The 15,151-nt window shown below is 37.3% G+C and overlaps 1 protein-coding gene across 10 annotated transcripts in view; it reads right to left on the bottom strand.

Moving 5' to 3' along the window:
• Positions 1 to 15,151, bottom strand: part of LOC120515967 (serine/threonine-protein phosphatase 2B catalytic subunit beta isoform) — a 93,840-nt gene that overhangs the window by 18,199 nt on the left and 60,490 nt on the right. For 5 of the 10 annotated variants that reach the window (XR_005630747.1, XR_005630748.1, XM_039737372.1 and 2 more), the window contains 2 exons: positions 14,456 to 14,482; positions 2,928 to 3,012 (listed from right to left, as the gene is read on the bottom strand). Coding sequence is in view for 8 of the 10 variants with exons in the window: in XM_039737372.1 (XP_039593306.1) it covers positions 2,928 to 3,012; positions 14,456 to 14,482 (112 nt within the window). In the remaining 2 variants the exon portion in view is untranslated. The remainder of the gene's footprint in view (positions 1 to 2,927; positions 3,013 to 14,455; positions 14,483 to 15,151) is intronic. The other 5 variants (XM_039737385.1, XM_039737409.1, XM_039737401.1 and 2 more) reach the window with 3 other exon arrangements.

The following is a 15,151-nucleotide window of genomic DNA, read 5'->3' as shown; positions in this document are numbered from 1 at the left end:
TTCCTCGGAAAGCCTATGCCAGAATACTGCCACTTGCTGTTGCACAGATACAGTTAGGTCCATAAATATTTGGACAGAGACAACTTTTTTCTCATTTTGGTTCTGTACATTACCACAATAAATTTTAAATTAAACAACTCAGATGCAGTTGAAGTGCAGACTTTCAGCTTTAATTCAGCGGGTTGAACAAAACGATTGCATAAAAATGTGAGGCAACTAAAGTATTTATTTTAACACAATCCTTTTATTTCAGGGGCTCAAAAGTAATTGGACAAATTAAATAACTGGAAATAAAATGTTCATTTCTAATACTTGGTTGAAAACCCTTTGCTGGCAATGACAGCCTGAAGTCTTGAACTCATGGACATCACCAGATGCTGGCTTTCCTCCCTTTTAATGCTCTGCCAGGCCTTTACTGCAGCGGCTTTCAGTTGCTGTTTGTTTGTAGGCCTTTCTGTCTGAAGTTTAGTCTTAAACAAGTGAAATGGATGCTCAATTGGGTTAAGATCAGGTGACTGACTTGGCCATTCAAGAATTTTCCACTTCTTTGCTTTAATAAACTCCTGGGTTGCTTTGGCTGTATGTTTTGGGTCATTGTCCATCTGTATCATGAAACACCGCCCAATCAATTTGACTGCATTTAGCTGGATTTGAGCAGACAGTATGTCTCTGAACACCTCAGAATTCATTCGGCTGCTTCTGTCCTGTGTCACATCATCAATAAACACTAGTGTCCCAGTGCCACTAGCAGCCATGCACGCCCAAGCCATCACACTGCCTGACTCCACCATGTTTTACAGATGATGTGCTATGCTTTAGATAATGAGCGGTTCCAGACCTTTTCCATACTTTTTTCTTGCCATCATTCTGGTAGAGGTTGATCTTGGTTTCATCTGTCCACAGAATGTTTTTCCAGAACTGTGCTGGCTTTTTTAGATGTTCTTTAGCAAAGTTCAATCTAGCCTTTCTATTCTTGAGGCTTATGAGTGGCTTGCACCTTGCAGTGCACCCTCTGTATTTACTTTCATGCAGTCTTCTCTTTATGGTAGACTTGGATATCGATACGCCGACCCCTGGAGAGTGTTGGTCACTTGGTTGGCTGTTGTGAAGGGGTTTCTCTTCACCATGAAATGATTCTGTGATCATCCACCACTGTTGTCTTCCATGGACGTCCAGGTCTTTTTGCGTTGCTGAGTTCACCAGTGCTTGCTTGCTTGCTTTCTCAGGATGTACCAAACTGTAGATTTTGCCACTCGTAATATTGTAGCAATTTCTTGGAAGCGTTTTTTCTGTTCTCGCAGCTTAAGGATGGCTTCTTTCACCTGCATGGAGAGCTCCGTGGACCGCATGTTGTTTGTTCACAGCAAAACCTTCCACATGCAAGCCCCACACCTCAAATCAACTTCAGGCCTTTTATCTGCTTAATTGATAATGACACGACAATGGACTTGAACACACCTGCCCATGAAATAGCCTTTGAGTCAATTGTCCATTTACTTTTGAGCCCCTGTAATGAAGGGATTGTGTTAAAAAAATGCTTTAGTTGTCTCACATTTTTATGCAATCGTTTTGTTCAACCCACTGAGTTAAAGCTGAAAGTCTGCACTTCAACTGCATCTGAGTTGTTTCATTTAAAATTCATTGTGGTAATGTACAGAACCAAAATGAGAAAAAAGTCGTCTCTGTCTCTGTCTGTATTTATGGACCTAACTGTATATTAAGGAGTCATGAGAATTTGGCCAAACCCATCAACATGTGCTTTGTGGATCTGGAAAAGCTTATAACTATGCAACACGTCAACTTGTGGCAGGGGTTTCAACAGCATGGGTGTTCTAGGGCTGCTGCTGTACGCCATTTATTTCTGTGATTTGTGCAGACAGATCATTGTCCAAATGCTCTGAGTGGATTCAATTTCATTAAAGGGTGCCTCTCTTGTCTCATTTCCAGCTCATGATTTTCATGGGCAGGATATCACACTGCAGCCAAGGAATGGAGAGCATGCAGTATGGGAAACTAAGGATTACATCACCACTATTTGTGGATAATGTTGTCTCATGGGCTTATTAGACTGTGACCTCTGGTGTCTACTGGTGCACAGCTTAGTCTTTTTCACAAGTGAAGTTTGGCTGAATAATGAATTGGTGTAGCAGCAGCAGTTTCGTAGACTTACTGTAACGGACTGTGGAAGTCAAGCAGTATCTAAGTCCTGGGAAAAAGCTTTCTTCCCCCAAATCAATTTACATTGTAACCCTCAGGTAAGGTCATGACAGAACAACACTGTGAGTACAAGCAGCCAAATAAAGGTTCCTGTGCTGACTTTCAGTAACAGGGTGAAGTGCTTAGGAATACAACAGGATCTCACAAGAGAACTGCTGCTTGTCTGGATTGAGAGAATATATACAGAAGCTACAGTGGTTTGGGTATGTAGTTTGAATGCTCCCTTGGTGCCTTCTACGAAAGGCATTCAAGACATTGCCCACTGGTAGAAGACTCAGCAAAAACTATACGATTTATGCATCTCAACTGGTGGGGAAGTGGCTGGGATTTTTCCTGAAATGCCTTGGAACCCGGTCATCTGAGCTTAGAGTGTTGCCATTGCAACTCTCATGAGGATAAGCGGAGTGAAAGCAGGTGAATATGAGCAACATCTTCTGTCCAAATAAATAGTCACGACTGTTACAGTAGGTTTTCCATTTCACATACACAAAACATTTCTGTACACCGTACAAGTATTTTTTCTAGTGTTAAAATATGGAAGCCTGTGTTTTTGACCCAAACTGGAATCTCTCAATTTTCTTCAGATATTACAGCAGCAACTTCAAGGTCCTTCGGTGACTTCAGATGGTCACAATAGACAAAATTTTCACTCAAATATACAGATCTTAAAAGGCAAACCAAAATATTTAGGCAGGCACAGACTCATTTACCTGAGAACGGAGAAGACACGGGCCATCTTTCCAATCGCCCTGATTTTGTTCCTAATAATTTCCTTTCTGGCTGCAGCTTTACCTACTTGTAAAGAGACAACAGTGAGTCAAAGCTGAGGAGTGATAATCAGCAGGTGTCAGAAAGAAAGCACACATTGGGACATGTTGATCATTCCACACATGCTCAGCGCTCAACAGAACTTGTTAAAGTAAGGCCGGATTAATTCACAACAGTAGAGTGTGTTAGAATCCACAACTGTACAAAGGACAAAAGCACTGCATTCCCACTCTCTTTACAAAATGTGGTGGGAAATGAGCTAGCCTTGCATTTATTATTAGTAAAGCAAAAGCTTTCTTGGACTTTCAATTATATCCTAAATGCATCATTTAGGGAAATGCTGCAAACTGAAGTGTGCATTTAACATTACATTTCAGATTTTACTCCCATTCTCTATTTGATATTATAATACTGTGCTTAAAGAAACTGAACTTTGTCTTGTATTTGTGTTATTCAGCTGCACAATTAATCTTAATTAAGATAAACTGTTTTCAGAAAAGAAAATCTGCCCCTCAGAAAGCTAACAATCTCCTTAACCTTGGAGTCCACCACAACTCCCCTCCATGCAAAAGTACAATACACTTTGGTTTTATTTTTAAGAATAGCTCTGCTTCATTTGGGAAACTTACTAAGGCAATAATGGGTCTCTCTTATAGCGCCATTGGTTAATCTGAGGTATCAGAAGTTCTGTGTAACTTAATTACTTTTACGTACACAATATTTATAATTTTTTTTTAAACCAAGAACTAATACTGTTAGGTTGTTGGAGGTGTGTGCTCTTCAACATGCTATATACAATTGCCCATGAGTGAAACATTCCTGATGATGAATTTGTTATTTACCTTGTGACCAACTTTGGCGTTTGTTGATGGTTATTGAAAAATACAATTATACAGTAAACTACATGCTTATGAATTGAATCAGTAGGAATAATAGGAATTTTGGGCATTATCATTATTAGATGTTTAACATTTTCCTTCGTCAAAGTAATTCATTCAAGTATTCCTTTTTGTGTTTTTCATCAGTTGTATGTTCAAGCTTCTATATTTTTCGTGATTTGTTTTTATTTAATTTTATTAATATAGATTTACACTACAAGCCATAGCCAGGCAGTAAAGGCCTCACACTGAATCATGTTTTGGTTTAACTTAATGCAAACAGCAATGACATTTACAGGCTGCACATCTGCACAGCCCATGCAATGAACAGAGTGTTTTTAGTTTTGGGATTGTTTTCTCCCAGGAAATGTACTGTCGTGGGTAGAGAAAAGGAGACATAGGAGTCTTGAATGTAGACAACCAAGGGAAGAACTTTTTATGAGGGAGTGAGGCTCAAAACAGGAGAGAAGTAAGGATTGTTCAGAAGTGAAAAGAAATATCATCAACTATATACGGTGTCCAACTCTTCTCCCAATGACCGTGAAGTACCCATTAACTGAGCTACGCCAGCATTTAAACTGTTGCTCCAGGCTTGTCTTGAACTTGAGGACAACACATCCCCCTCTATTTCTCTCTGCCGCCTCTTTTTTATTTTTGCTTCTGGTAATGCAACACTTAAGGTCACAGCCACAAAACAAAGCACCTGCGTTTATTAACCAAATCTTCCACGAGCTTCACCGACTATTCCTCCTTCCATTTCACAACTTATTCGATATGCTAAACATGACCCCATCTCTTTTTCCTGTCCAGAAGTCGTTTCATCTTATCCATTTACCCTATTGGTCATTGCGAGAATTGTGCACCCTGCCAATTGTTACTGTTGGTGGTCTTCAGCTGCATAAACCAGCACGTAGGGTCAGCTAAGTTTTTTTTTCAGCAATTTTAATGCAATCAAAACATTTTTTTAATAGTTGGGGATAGAGTTTTTTTGTAGTGGTTGTTTTACCCCAAAATACAGATATATTAAAATGTCCCCTCTTAGAAGATACATACTGCCATAGATACTGTATACAATCCTGCCAAATTTAAGTTTTTAAATTAAAATAATACTTAGCACTTTTATGAATTTATAAGGCACTTTTCTAATTACTCTGACTGCTTTACATAAGAGTGTGGTGAGCCATTTCATCCGCCATCAAAGTTTACTACCCACCTAGCTGATGCGATGGAAGCCATTTTGCACCAGTACGCTCACCAAACATTAACTACTAGGTAATGAAGGGATGCGACAGAGAGAGAGAGAGACAGTTAGGAACAGGGGATGATTACAGGGTCAGAATGAGTGAGCAATTTAGACTGGACATTGGAGTACACCTGTACATCCTGTTTATGAAGGATGTCCTTTGACCTTTTATGAGCACAGATAGTCAGGAGCTTGGTTTTACATGTCATCCAAAGAATGGCGCCATTTGTACAGCACAGTGTCCTCATCTCTGCACTGGAAAATTGGGATCCACAAACAAACCATAGGGTAAGCACCCTTTGTTGGCCTCTCCAACGCCTCTTCCAGCAGTAACCCAAGCTTTTCCTAGATGGTCTCCCATCCAAGTACTGCCTGGGCCTGATCATGTTTGACTTCAGGTGGATAACCACTAAAATTTCTCAAGGCACTTGCTTTAGAATGGGTTTGACATGACATTAGATATGTTGCAGTTTGGGCAACTACAGCAACAGGAAGAAGGTATCCTGCTCTTTTTAAGCTCCTATCATCCTAGCACTCAGGGCACTTGGTGTAACAACCAGATTTACATCATGTACAATGTGTACCCTCCTCGTGTTCTTTTTTTAAAAATCTTATTCCGTTAACAGCATTAAACTGCTTCTATAAATGTAGTATGAAAAAATGAGGCTGGAAGTTGGGAGAGAAGGGGTGTTTTGATCTGGAGTGCTAGCGTCAAATAGAATCTAGAGACCCATTAACTCCTGAGATTTCTTACATATTTTAGTGTTAATGGGCTTGTTATCAATACACGCAACACTAAATCAGCATCGTTCATAGGAAACGCTTTCAAAAACTCTGTTAATTCATCTAACCACCGAGGAAAGGTTAGAAACTTCAAAGGTTAGAAAAATGTTCTGCCTCAGTAGACTGATGCTACTATAACTGTGCTTTTAAAATGGTCACAGATAACTGTGTCTTGGTAATTGGTGTGCAGTTAAAAACAGTAAATCGTTCATTTTGGTAATAGATACAAAAGTTTTTAACTTTAATTAAATTAATATAAGCATATCACTTTGTGAAATGAAAATAAAAGCTGGGGAATGCCAAGCTGGGTGATAAGAGATTTTCCTAGATTTTCATTTCAACCAAACTGTGGTTAGTCTACTCTTGTAACTGAACTAAACATTATTTGCATACGTGCATTCCAAGCAGTGTGGCGGTGTAAGTTTAGCCTTGCCTAGAAATATTAAAGATGATAAACTGTATAGTATTTTCTAGCACTTATTTGTTCTACATAGTCTCCGATGCATCACTCACCTTTGTCTAAATTGGTCCAAAAATAGTCAAGTTTCTGGTGAGCAGAGGGAGAAACAAATAACTATATTTCCTTTAGATTGGACCAGTGTTTTCTAATCAGACATGTTGCTCAGTACTTTAAAACACAGATATCAGGGTAAATTTTAAGTGCTTGTATTTCAGAAGAAAGTAAAATTTACACTGTTGTAGATGCAAGATACTGAAAGAGGCAAAAGGCAGCATAAGGGCTTGTTTTGTTTAAGAGACAAGTAGCAATGAAAACTGTTGGGATGGGTTTTTGTCTTCACCTCCCTAAAATATTTATTTAGCATAGAGTTTATGAATATTTAGACCACATATGCTGTATACATAAATATTCCATCACACACAAATGTGCATGCTGCCATACTACATACACATTACATGAAAGGGATTGTGGAAGAACATGTGGCTAAAAAGGTACAGAATGGCTTATGTTGCAGACTGCCTGTCACGACAAACATTTCTTAGAGTTAAAGTAGAACTGACAAACACACCATTTACTTGTATTCCTCAAGCTAGTCTGCCTCACTTTTCGTCAGAGAACATCTTGTTATAGTCCCTATAAAAAAGTATTCATCCTATTAAGAGTTTTCATATTTCACTATACAACAATCATTTTCTGTTTTATACTTGCTATTAACTTGGACCACTTAGCGGAAATCTTCTTCTGTTGGGTCAGTGTCACAAGAGTCTCCAAGAAGGAGGAATACTTTTATAGGCACTGCATATATATTACTTACACTCACATCACGTAGACTTGACCAAAATCTGAAGTGGCTCAAAAATCATTTTTGTTTCATGATCCCATGCTCACCAGAAACCAGACAGCTGGATTCCATTTAAATGACAAATACAATGGCCATGTTAATACAGACAATTAAAAATATTGACTCAAAAGATCTTCCCTTAAATATACCCTGCACATTTATAACAAAGATGTACTTTGAAATAAAATGTATGGCTATGTGAAAGCCTTCATGCAGTACCAGTTGTGTCAGGATTAGACCGGTTACACCAGCAGATCACCACAGGTGCCATTCTTCCTCCTGTAATTTATGCAACTATAGACGGCTTCTAATTCGGTTTATTAGCTTTTGAGCATCACACAATACAGTAGGGGTTAGAATATTAAACATTAACATTTAGCAAGTAGGCAGGAAAAAAATGAAATTGAGTTTGGAACTTTCAATAATTAGTCAAGCAATATTGTGAAGGGAATACATGACATGCAAAAGGAGGGAAAAGAATCAGGGCTCATAAAGAAAGAATTCAAAAGTAAATGTAAATAAGGCATTTTACTGTGGTTATCCCCTTAAAGGTAATTATCATAACAGGCTTAATATAAATTTACCTTGCCAACATATTTTGGCCTTTTTTGGCTATAGTACAAGAAATTTGCTTTTTTCCCCCCAACCCAGTTGCTATTACAGACACCTTTAGATTTGATCCTTTTTCATTTCTGCACAGACATTTGCAGACTTTAAGAATTTCATTAATTACCAGCCTGATTGCCAAATGTTTACACAGTTCCCTGCTTGTAATGAAAGGAAAACAACCAAAATTTTAAACTGATGATGCCTTCCAAGGTAATGTCTACTGCATGATGCCACTGCTGACGTACATTGCCTGGATGCTGTCATCATTTCAGAGGTTATCACCATAAATTTATATGTTAAGAGCATCAAGGTATGAAATCTCACATTTAATAGTTTACAATTAGATTTGGTTTTCCTTAAGTAGTGCATTAGATTTTCCTTATGGTAGACAATTTAATAGTAATCTTTAAAAAAAGACACAAATCCCCCACTTTAATTAAAAAAAATTATCTTTGTGCTCTCAACATACAAAAAGAATATTACATTCTTATTTAATTAAAAAAAAGAAAGTAGTACTGAAACAAATCACATGAAACAATAAAATGTATATTCATACATTAGAGTATATCAAAAATTATACCCATAACCTTAGTTTTTGTTTTGTAATATCTTCAAATAAGTAAAATGCTGCTTATTACACAACATTAAGCAGTGCGTTTACAGAAATCATAGGTCTGACACCAACAAGGTTATCCCTTGAACATGATTTTCTTTATGAACATTGTAATTTGTATATTTATTCACTGGCAATTTAAACGATGTTTGTTCATTCCTTTATTCTCAAACCAGCTTAATCCATTTGAGGGTAGCTGGGGGAGTCAAGAGAGTATCCCAGCAGCCCTGGGTGCAAGAAAAACAACCCTGGAAAAGACATCAGCCAATTTAAAGCTGTCTTTATTTAAAAACATTAAAATAAAAATAAGAAAGAGTAAACATTTGCCATCTTGTATTTTATTACGCCAACATATAATTAATCACTCCGGCAGTGACATTAAAGGCAGGAAAGTAGACACCAATAGGCTGTGATGTGCTTGCATTTAGGAGAAAGAAAGAATGGATGGGAATAAAGATCCAAGTGGCTTTGAAAACAGCATGGTGGTGTGAGCCTGTCATACAGGGAAGGAGCACAGGTAGTACTTAGAATGGGATACTTTCCAAAAAAACATGTCAGTTAAGGTTGTGTGCTTGGAAAAGGGGTCAAGGATAAAACTACTTGTGTAGAGCAGACAGAGAAGTTAGTCAACTAATAGTTTAGTGCTTCAGGTGTCCTCAACAAGGCATATCAGAAGATACAACTCATTGTATCTTGTCAAGACCGGAGTATGGCAGCCAGTGCTGTGAGTGGTCAAAAAAAAAAAAAAAAAAGGAGTTGCAACTTCACAAACACCAGGAGAACAGAAAATCTTGACTAGGGTTATGAAACCCAGTTCCGACTGATTCATGCTAAATGGAAGTCTAGAATACAATACTGAGTTCTATTTTTCTGCGGTGTACAGTATTTTGAGGTATATGGATTTCTCTTAGCAGGTGTGCCACTGACTTACTAATGAACATACCGGGCTCTTTACCAGGTTCAACAATGTTTAAACCCCACAGAATATGAGAATTATTACTTGTAGAATTCCTCCATAGCAACAGTATACCAATATGAAAATGGACTTTTTAAGTTGAATATTGATCCATTCCACAGGCATAGGAAAGTCCTGGACAAGGACGAGGACTTCAGCCTAAAGCTGTCAGAAGACACAAGTCTAACTATCGTTACTATCTTTTTGACGCGATCGACCAAGCTACAGATACACCAACATCTTACTTGTAATGACAGATGCATTCTGGAGTTCATGCCTAAAGAATTCATGCTGTCCTGAATAAAAACTGTGAGAAGAGGACTTGCTTGTTATTATTGTATGTATTTATACCAAGTCACTATATTAAAGAGAGTCCGAACATTCACACACTATCTCTGCTACAAAGGTATTTAATGCTAATATTGCAATTTAAGGACAATCAAATGTAAAATGGATCAATTAGCATCAACCCCAAGGTGGGGAAAAAGAGTTTTGGATCACTAAACCCAAATCTACACAAAATGCTCCACAGTTCATACATTATATAATAATGAAATATTAAAGACAGGTACATAGATAGCCCTTTCTCTAGTGTTTTCTTTTTGGTTTTCACTTTTTCATTATAAAAAGCAATACAACAGTGCAGTAAGCAATCTGAAAGCAGAGATATACAGTGGGTATAGAAAACAATCACCCCTTTAGAAAATATTATTTTGTTGCTTTACAACCCAAAATGAAAACACACACAAAAATATTTTTTTTATCTTTATCTTTTTTACTTGATGCAACCTATAATAACCAAGATATATAAGCAACACTTTAGAAATAATAATAATAATAATAATAAAGAATCACTGGGATTGATAAAGGATCATCCCCATCCCAAACAAACTCAATCAGATGAAAGTAATCACCTTGCCCATTGCACACCAAAGTAATCTGCTTCCACCTGTGGTCAGCTGTGATCATTCTGATTCGTTCAGCTATTCCTGGAGTATTCCAGTATTTGGTAGCGCAACTGAAAGCAAACAATTGACTATGGGCGGCAAGGCACTGTCAAAAGATCTCAGGGATAAAGTTTTAGACAGGCACATGTCAGGAGAAGGATACAAAAAGATTTCAAAAGCTTTATCAATCCCTAGCAGCACATTAAAGTCTACAGTTAAAAAGCGGAAAGTGGTACTACTAGGACCCTGCAAGGTAACTAGTCAGATTTGTAGGAGATACAGGACTTTACGACAAAGAGTGCCACTAATAGACTTGTACTGGAGGACTGCAAGAAAAAAGCCACTCCTCAAGAAAGGTCACATTAAGTCTTGATTGAGCTTTGCCAAAACATATCTTGAAGATTCTGAGGCCAAGTGGAAAAAGATGTTCTGGTCAAAAGAAACCAAAATCAAACTATTTAACCTCAACACCAAACGGTACACTTGATGGAAAGCCAATAAATTAAATTACATGTACCATTACATTTACTTATTTGGCTGACACTTTGATCCAAGGTGACTTGCAACATTTATGATACAATTGGTTACATTTCTTTTGGCTTTCCAATTGGAGCACAGGTAGGTTAAGTGACTTGCTCGGGGTCACATGGTGTCAGTAGTGGGATTTGAACCCACAACCTCAGGGTTTGATGTCCAAAGCCTTAACCACTACACCAGGTCACCATCCAAAACTAACCATACCCACCGTAAAGCATGGAAGTGGTAGCAACCTGTTGTGGGGGTGTTTCTCTGCAGCAGGGGCTGGGGCACTTGTCAGGGTAGAAGTAAAAATGGATAGGGAAAAATACCATCAAATTCTTTGAAGAAAACCTGCTGCCCTCTGCCAGAAAGTTGAAGATGGGAAGAAGGTTCACCTTTCAACAAGGCAACGACCCAAAACACAAAGCAAAATTGCCCACACAGTTAATGAAAGACAAAAAAGTGAACATTCTTGTATGGTCTTGTCAAAGCCCAGACTTAAACCCCATTGAAAATCTGGAATGATTTGAAGTTTGCAGTCCACCAACAGACAGCATCTAATATGGCTGAGCTTCAACAGTCCTGTAAAGACGAGTGGGCACAGTCTAGATGTGCAAAGTTGGTATAGAAGTATCCCAATAGATTCAAGGCTATAATTAAAGAAAAAGGTGGTTCTACCAAGTACTGACATGGTATTGCTATTTTACTATTATTTATTATTACTATACCAAGTTGTTGCTTATATAACTTTGACTAGGATGTTAAAGGTTGTATTGTGTAAATAAAGCTGAAAAAATCTAAAGCAGCAAAATGTGAGTATTTTCAAAAGGGGGTGAATCTTTTCTATACCCACCATTACAAAGGTGCATTTATTTGTTATAGTTGCTGCTTCTTTTTTCTCTTTGCTTTTTATTGGTAAGACACATGTTTGAGATATAATCTCAATCTCAACACTATAGTGCTAGATGGTAAAGCACAGCTTGTACTGAAGACAAGCAAAGATGTGATTCTAAACTATTTCGCACCAAATATATTTGCTGAAATAGTAGTGTACCTCTACAAAACCATACTTATTGTGTAAGAATAAGCATAAAACTAAGCCTCAAGAGAATCTCAACTCGTACAGCTTTACTTTATTTGCACTAAACTGTACTGTATGTTGTATTTCTTTCCTTTTTGTTCAAATTAATGTTGGGGATTGTCCACAAAAAACGTGACCTGCACAAAGTCTTTGTGAACTGAGACCTGAGCAGAAAGTTAGTATTGGATTGTTCAGTTTACAAGGAATGGCTGGATTAATCTCTAACAGCAGCAGCAACGCTCTATCAGTGCATGCACCCAACCTCCTATGGAGGACTATTTCGGACAAAATTAAATAAATAAATGCGCACATAAATAAAAGTATTGGGAAATGTGAGCATAAATAAATAAATGTATCATGAAATGAAGCCTTAATAAATAAATTTATCATGAAATGAGAGCATAAATAAATAAATGTGTCACAAAATATTTTTTTTGTTGCTTATTTATTTAATTTTGTCCGTAACATTCCTCCAAACCATCATGAAATACGACATGAAATAAAACTCACTTTCACTCGTCAAAGTTGAGAGGGTGGGCTCTAACACACGATTGGTGAATCGATAGCACAAGAATTAATCAGAAAAATGCTTACTACTGCTGATCAAATGGATTCTGCTGAAGATATTATGAATTTCAGAGAGAGAATTAAAGATTTATCGGAAGAAACTACAATGTTGGCGGCTCTTTTAGTCTCCGATATAGATGAAACTATTTTTGAAAATATCGAAGAACTAGTGGAACGGACTCGACTGCGCTCCAGTTCAGGTGACACGGTTCCCTGCTCTGGACGTCCATCCTTTGACATTCCAGCTGAGTCAATAGAACACCTTCTTTCTGTTATGCGGTTTAAAAGTACGACAGATTGCAGATCTACAGTATATGGTGTATCGGAGAAGACGATCACAAGGCGAATGAGCCAGTTTGATATACGGTAAGCTGCAACGGCTGTATTAGTTTAGGTACTTTGAAATGGAATGCCCAAAGCAGCTCCTACTAATATTTTGAACTGAACAACTTTGCCACTGATCAAAGCTGTAGAGTTTTTTGAAAAAGTAGCTGCGAATATGCACCTGACTTTATACTCGTAGAACAAGGGTCAAATACTCAGTTCAAAATATTACTTGGAGCTGCTTTGGGCATTCCATGTCAAAGTACTTAAACTAATACAGCCATTGCAGCTTACCGTATATCAAACTGGCTCATTCGCCTTGTGATCGTCTTCTCCGATACACCATATACTGTAGATCTGCAATCTGTCGTACTTTTAAACCGCATAACAGAAGGAGTTCTATTGACTCAGCTGGAATGTCAAAGGATGGACGTCCAGAGCAGGGTACTGAATCATCTGAACTGGAGTGTAGTAGAGTCCTTTCCACCTGTTCTTCGATAATTTCAAAAACAGTTTCATCTATATCGGAGTCTCAGAGGGCCGCCAACATTGTAATTTCTTTCGATAAATCTTCAATTCTCTCTCTGAAATACGTACTATCTTCGGCAGAACCCATTTCATCGGCAGTAGTAAGCATTTTTCTAATTAATTCTTGTGCTATCGATTCACCAATCAGTAACTAGAGGGCGTGTTAGAGCCCACCCTCTCAACTTTGATGAGTGAAAGTGACAGTTTTATTTCAAGCCGTATTTCATGACGGTTTGCAGGAATGTTACGGACAAAATGAAATAAATAAATAAGCAACGAAAAACATATTTCGTGACACATTTATTTATTTATGCTCACATTTCACAGTACTTTTATTTATTTACACATTTATTTATTTAATTTTGTCCGAAATATTCCTCCATAACCTCCCTCTCTCTCTCTCTGTAATTTATAATTTACCCTTGAACATCACAAAATTAAAGTTAAAATAAATAAGCACACACATGCATACAAAGAATTAAAGACACCAAGACATGTGTTTACTCTTCTCATTCATTTCTTCCATTGCTATTACATACTGTAGCACTTCTAACACTGGTGTCAGAATAATTCTATGTAATTTACATTTTTTACTTTGGTTTTATGTTCCTATTTTTAAATGTATGAATGACTGTTAAAACAATCAAACAAAAAAAAAGCAAAAGTAACAAATAAAGAAATAATCATAAACATCTGAATGCAGTGCTGCTTTACCAGCAACTGCATGGTACCCAAAAGACACAGCACAATGAGTAAAATGATCTAAAGTTACGGGTAGAATGTGAAAAGGTAAGGAATGACCTTAAAATAACATGCAAATGAGGTACAGTAGAGGAAAAAAAATGGATCAAAGCAACTACTTCATGCAGATTTTTCCCCACGTAAAATTGGAGAAGAACAAAAATTAAGTTAGCACTTTTATGCTATATTTGAATTAGAGCAGAAAATAACATGCAGAGAAAGACAGTAGTCCAGAAATACGGCTTTTAATCCATTAACTTAACTGTACATAAAGAAACAAATGTGGGCTAAACTGTACTTTTTCACACATTGTTGCCCCCACATTAGGTTTCTGTTTGTCAAGTCTTATCTAAAAACATAGCAGTTTTGTCTGGGCTGTACCTTTTCGACTGCCATAAATGAGTTGCTCTTCAGACGAAGAATCCAGAAAAAACAAACGTAATAATGAAAAGAACAAGTGAGTGAATGCATAAACAAGATGAGAAAGAATTTCATTATCTACATCATAAATGAAAAAGAGTAGGGATTAGAAGGAAATGAAAGGAAAAAGGTTAAAAGTCAAGCTGCAACACGGAAAATATTAGTTCAGCAAAATCAGAGCTATGTGAATGGCACACACTGATGAGTGCACAACAACAATGACTCCTCTAAATTTCCTCCTTTAATGCAATTCTTCAATGATCCTGCTTTCACCTTAGTCTCCACAGAGGAATGCACCATGTCCCGTGTCTTCTGCTTCTATTCTATGAGATTTCTGAGCTCAGGACTGTGAAGTAGGTGAGCAAGTGCGGACACTTACCATCACTTAAGGTACACTTAAAGGAATACTCTACCCAAACTGTTACTCAACATGAATTATTTTTATAGATGACTGGAAAAAGTTTCTAATCACGTTTTCATGGAGAACAAAGATTATAAAGTTCCTGATGAGTTTGAATGAAGACCCAAATTGAGCAGCAGCAAACGATATCACAATGACCATGAGAAAATATTGAATTATTTGTGTTGTATAACTTAAATGATCGGTGTCTACTCATGTGCTCACAAAGTCTCAAACGTGCATTTTTACTGAAATAA

This window comes from Polypterus senegalus, chromosome 1, assembly GCF_016835505.1.
Source record: "Polypterus senegalus isolate Bchr_013 chromosome 1, ASM1683550v1, whole genome shotgun sequence".
NCBI classification, from domain to species: Eukaryota; Metazoa; Chordata; class Cladistia; order Polypteriformes; family Polypteridae; genus Polypterus; species Polypterus senegalus.
Note: the sequence above shows the minus strand (reverse complement) of the source record. Positions and strands in the feature narration are given on the sequence as shown.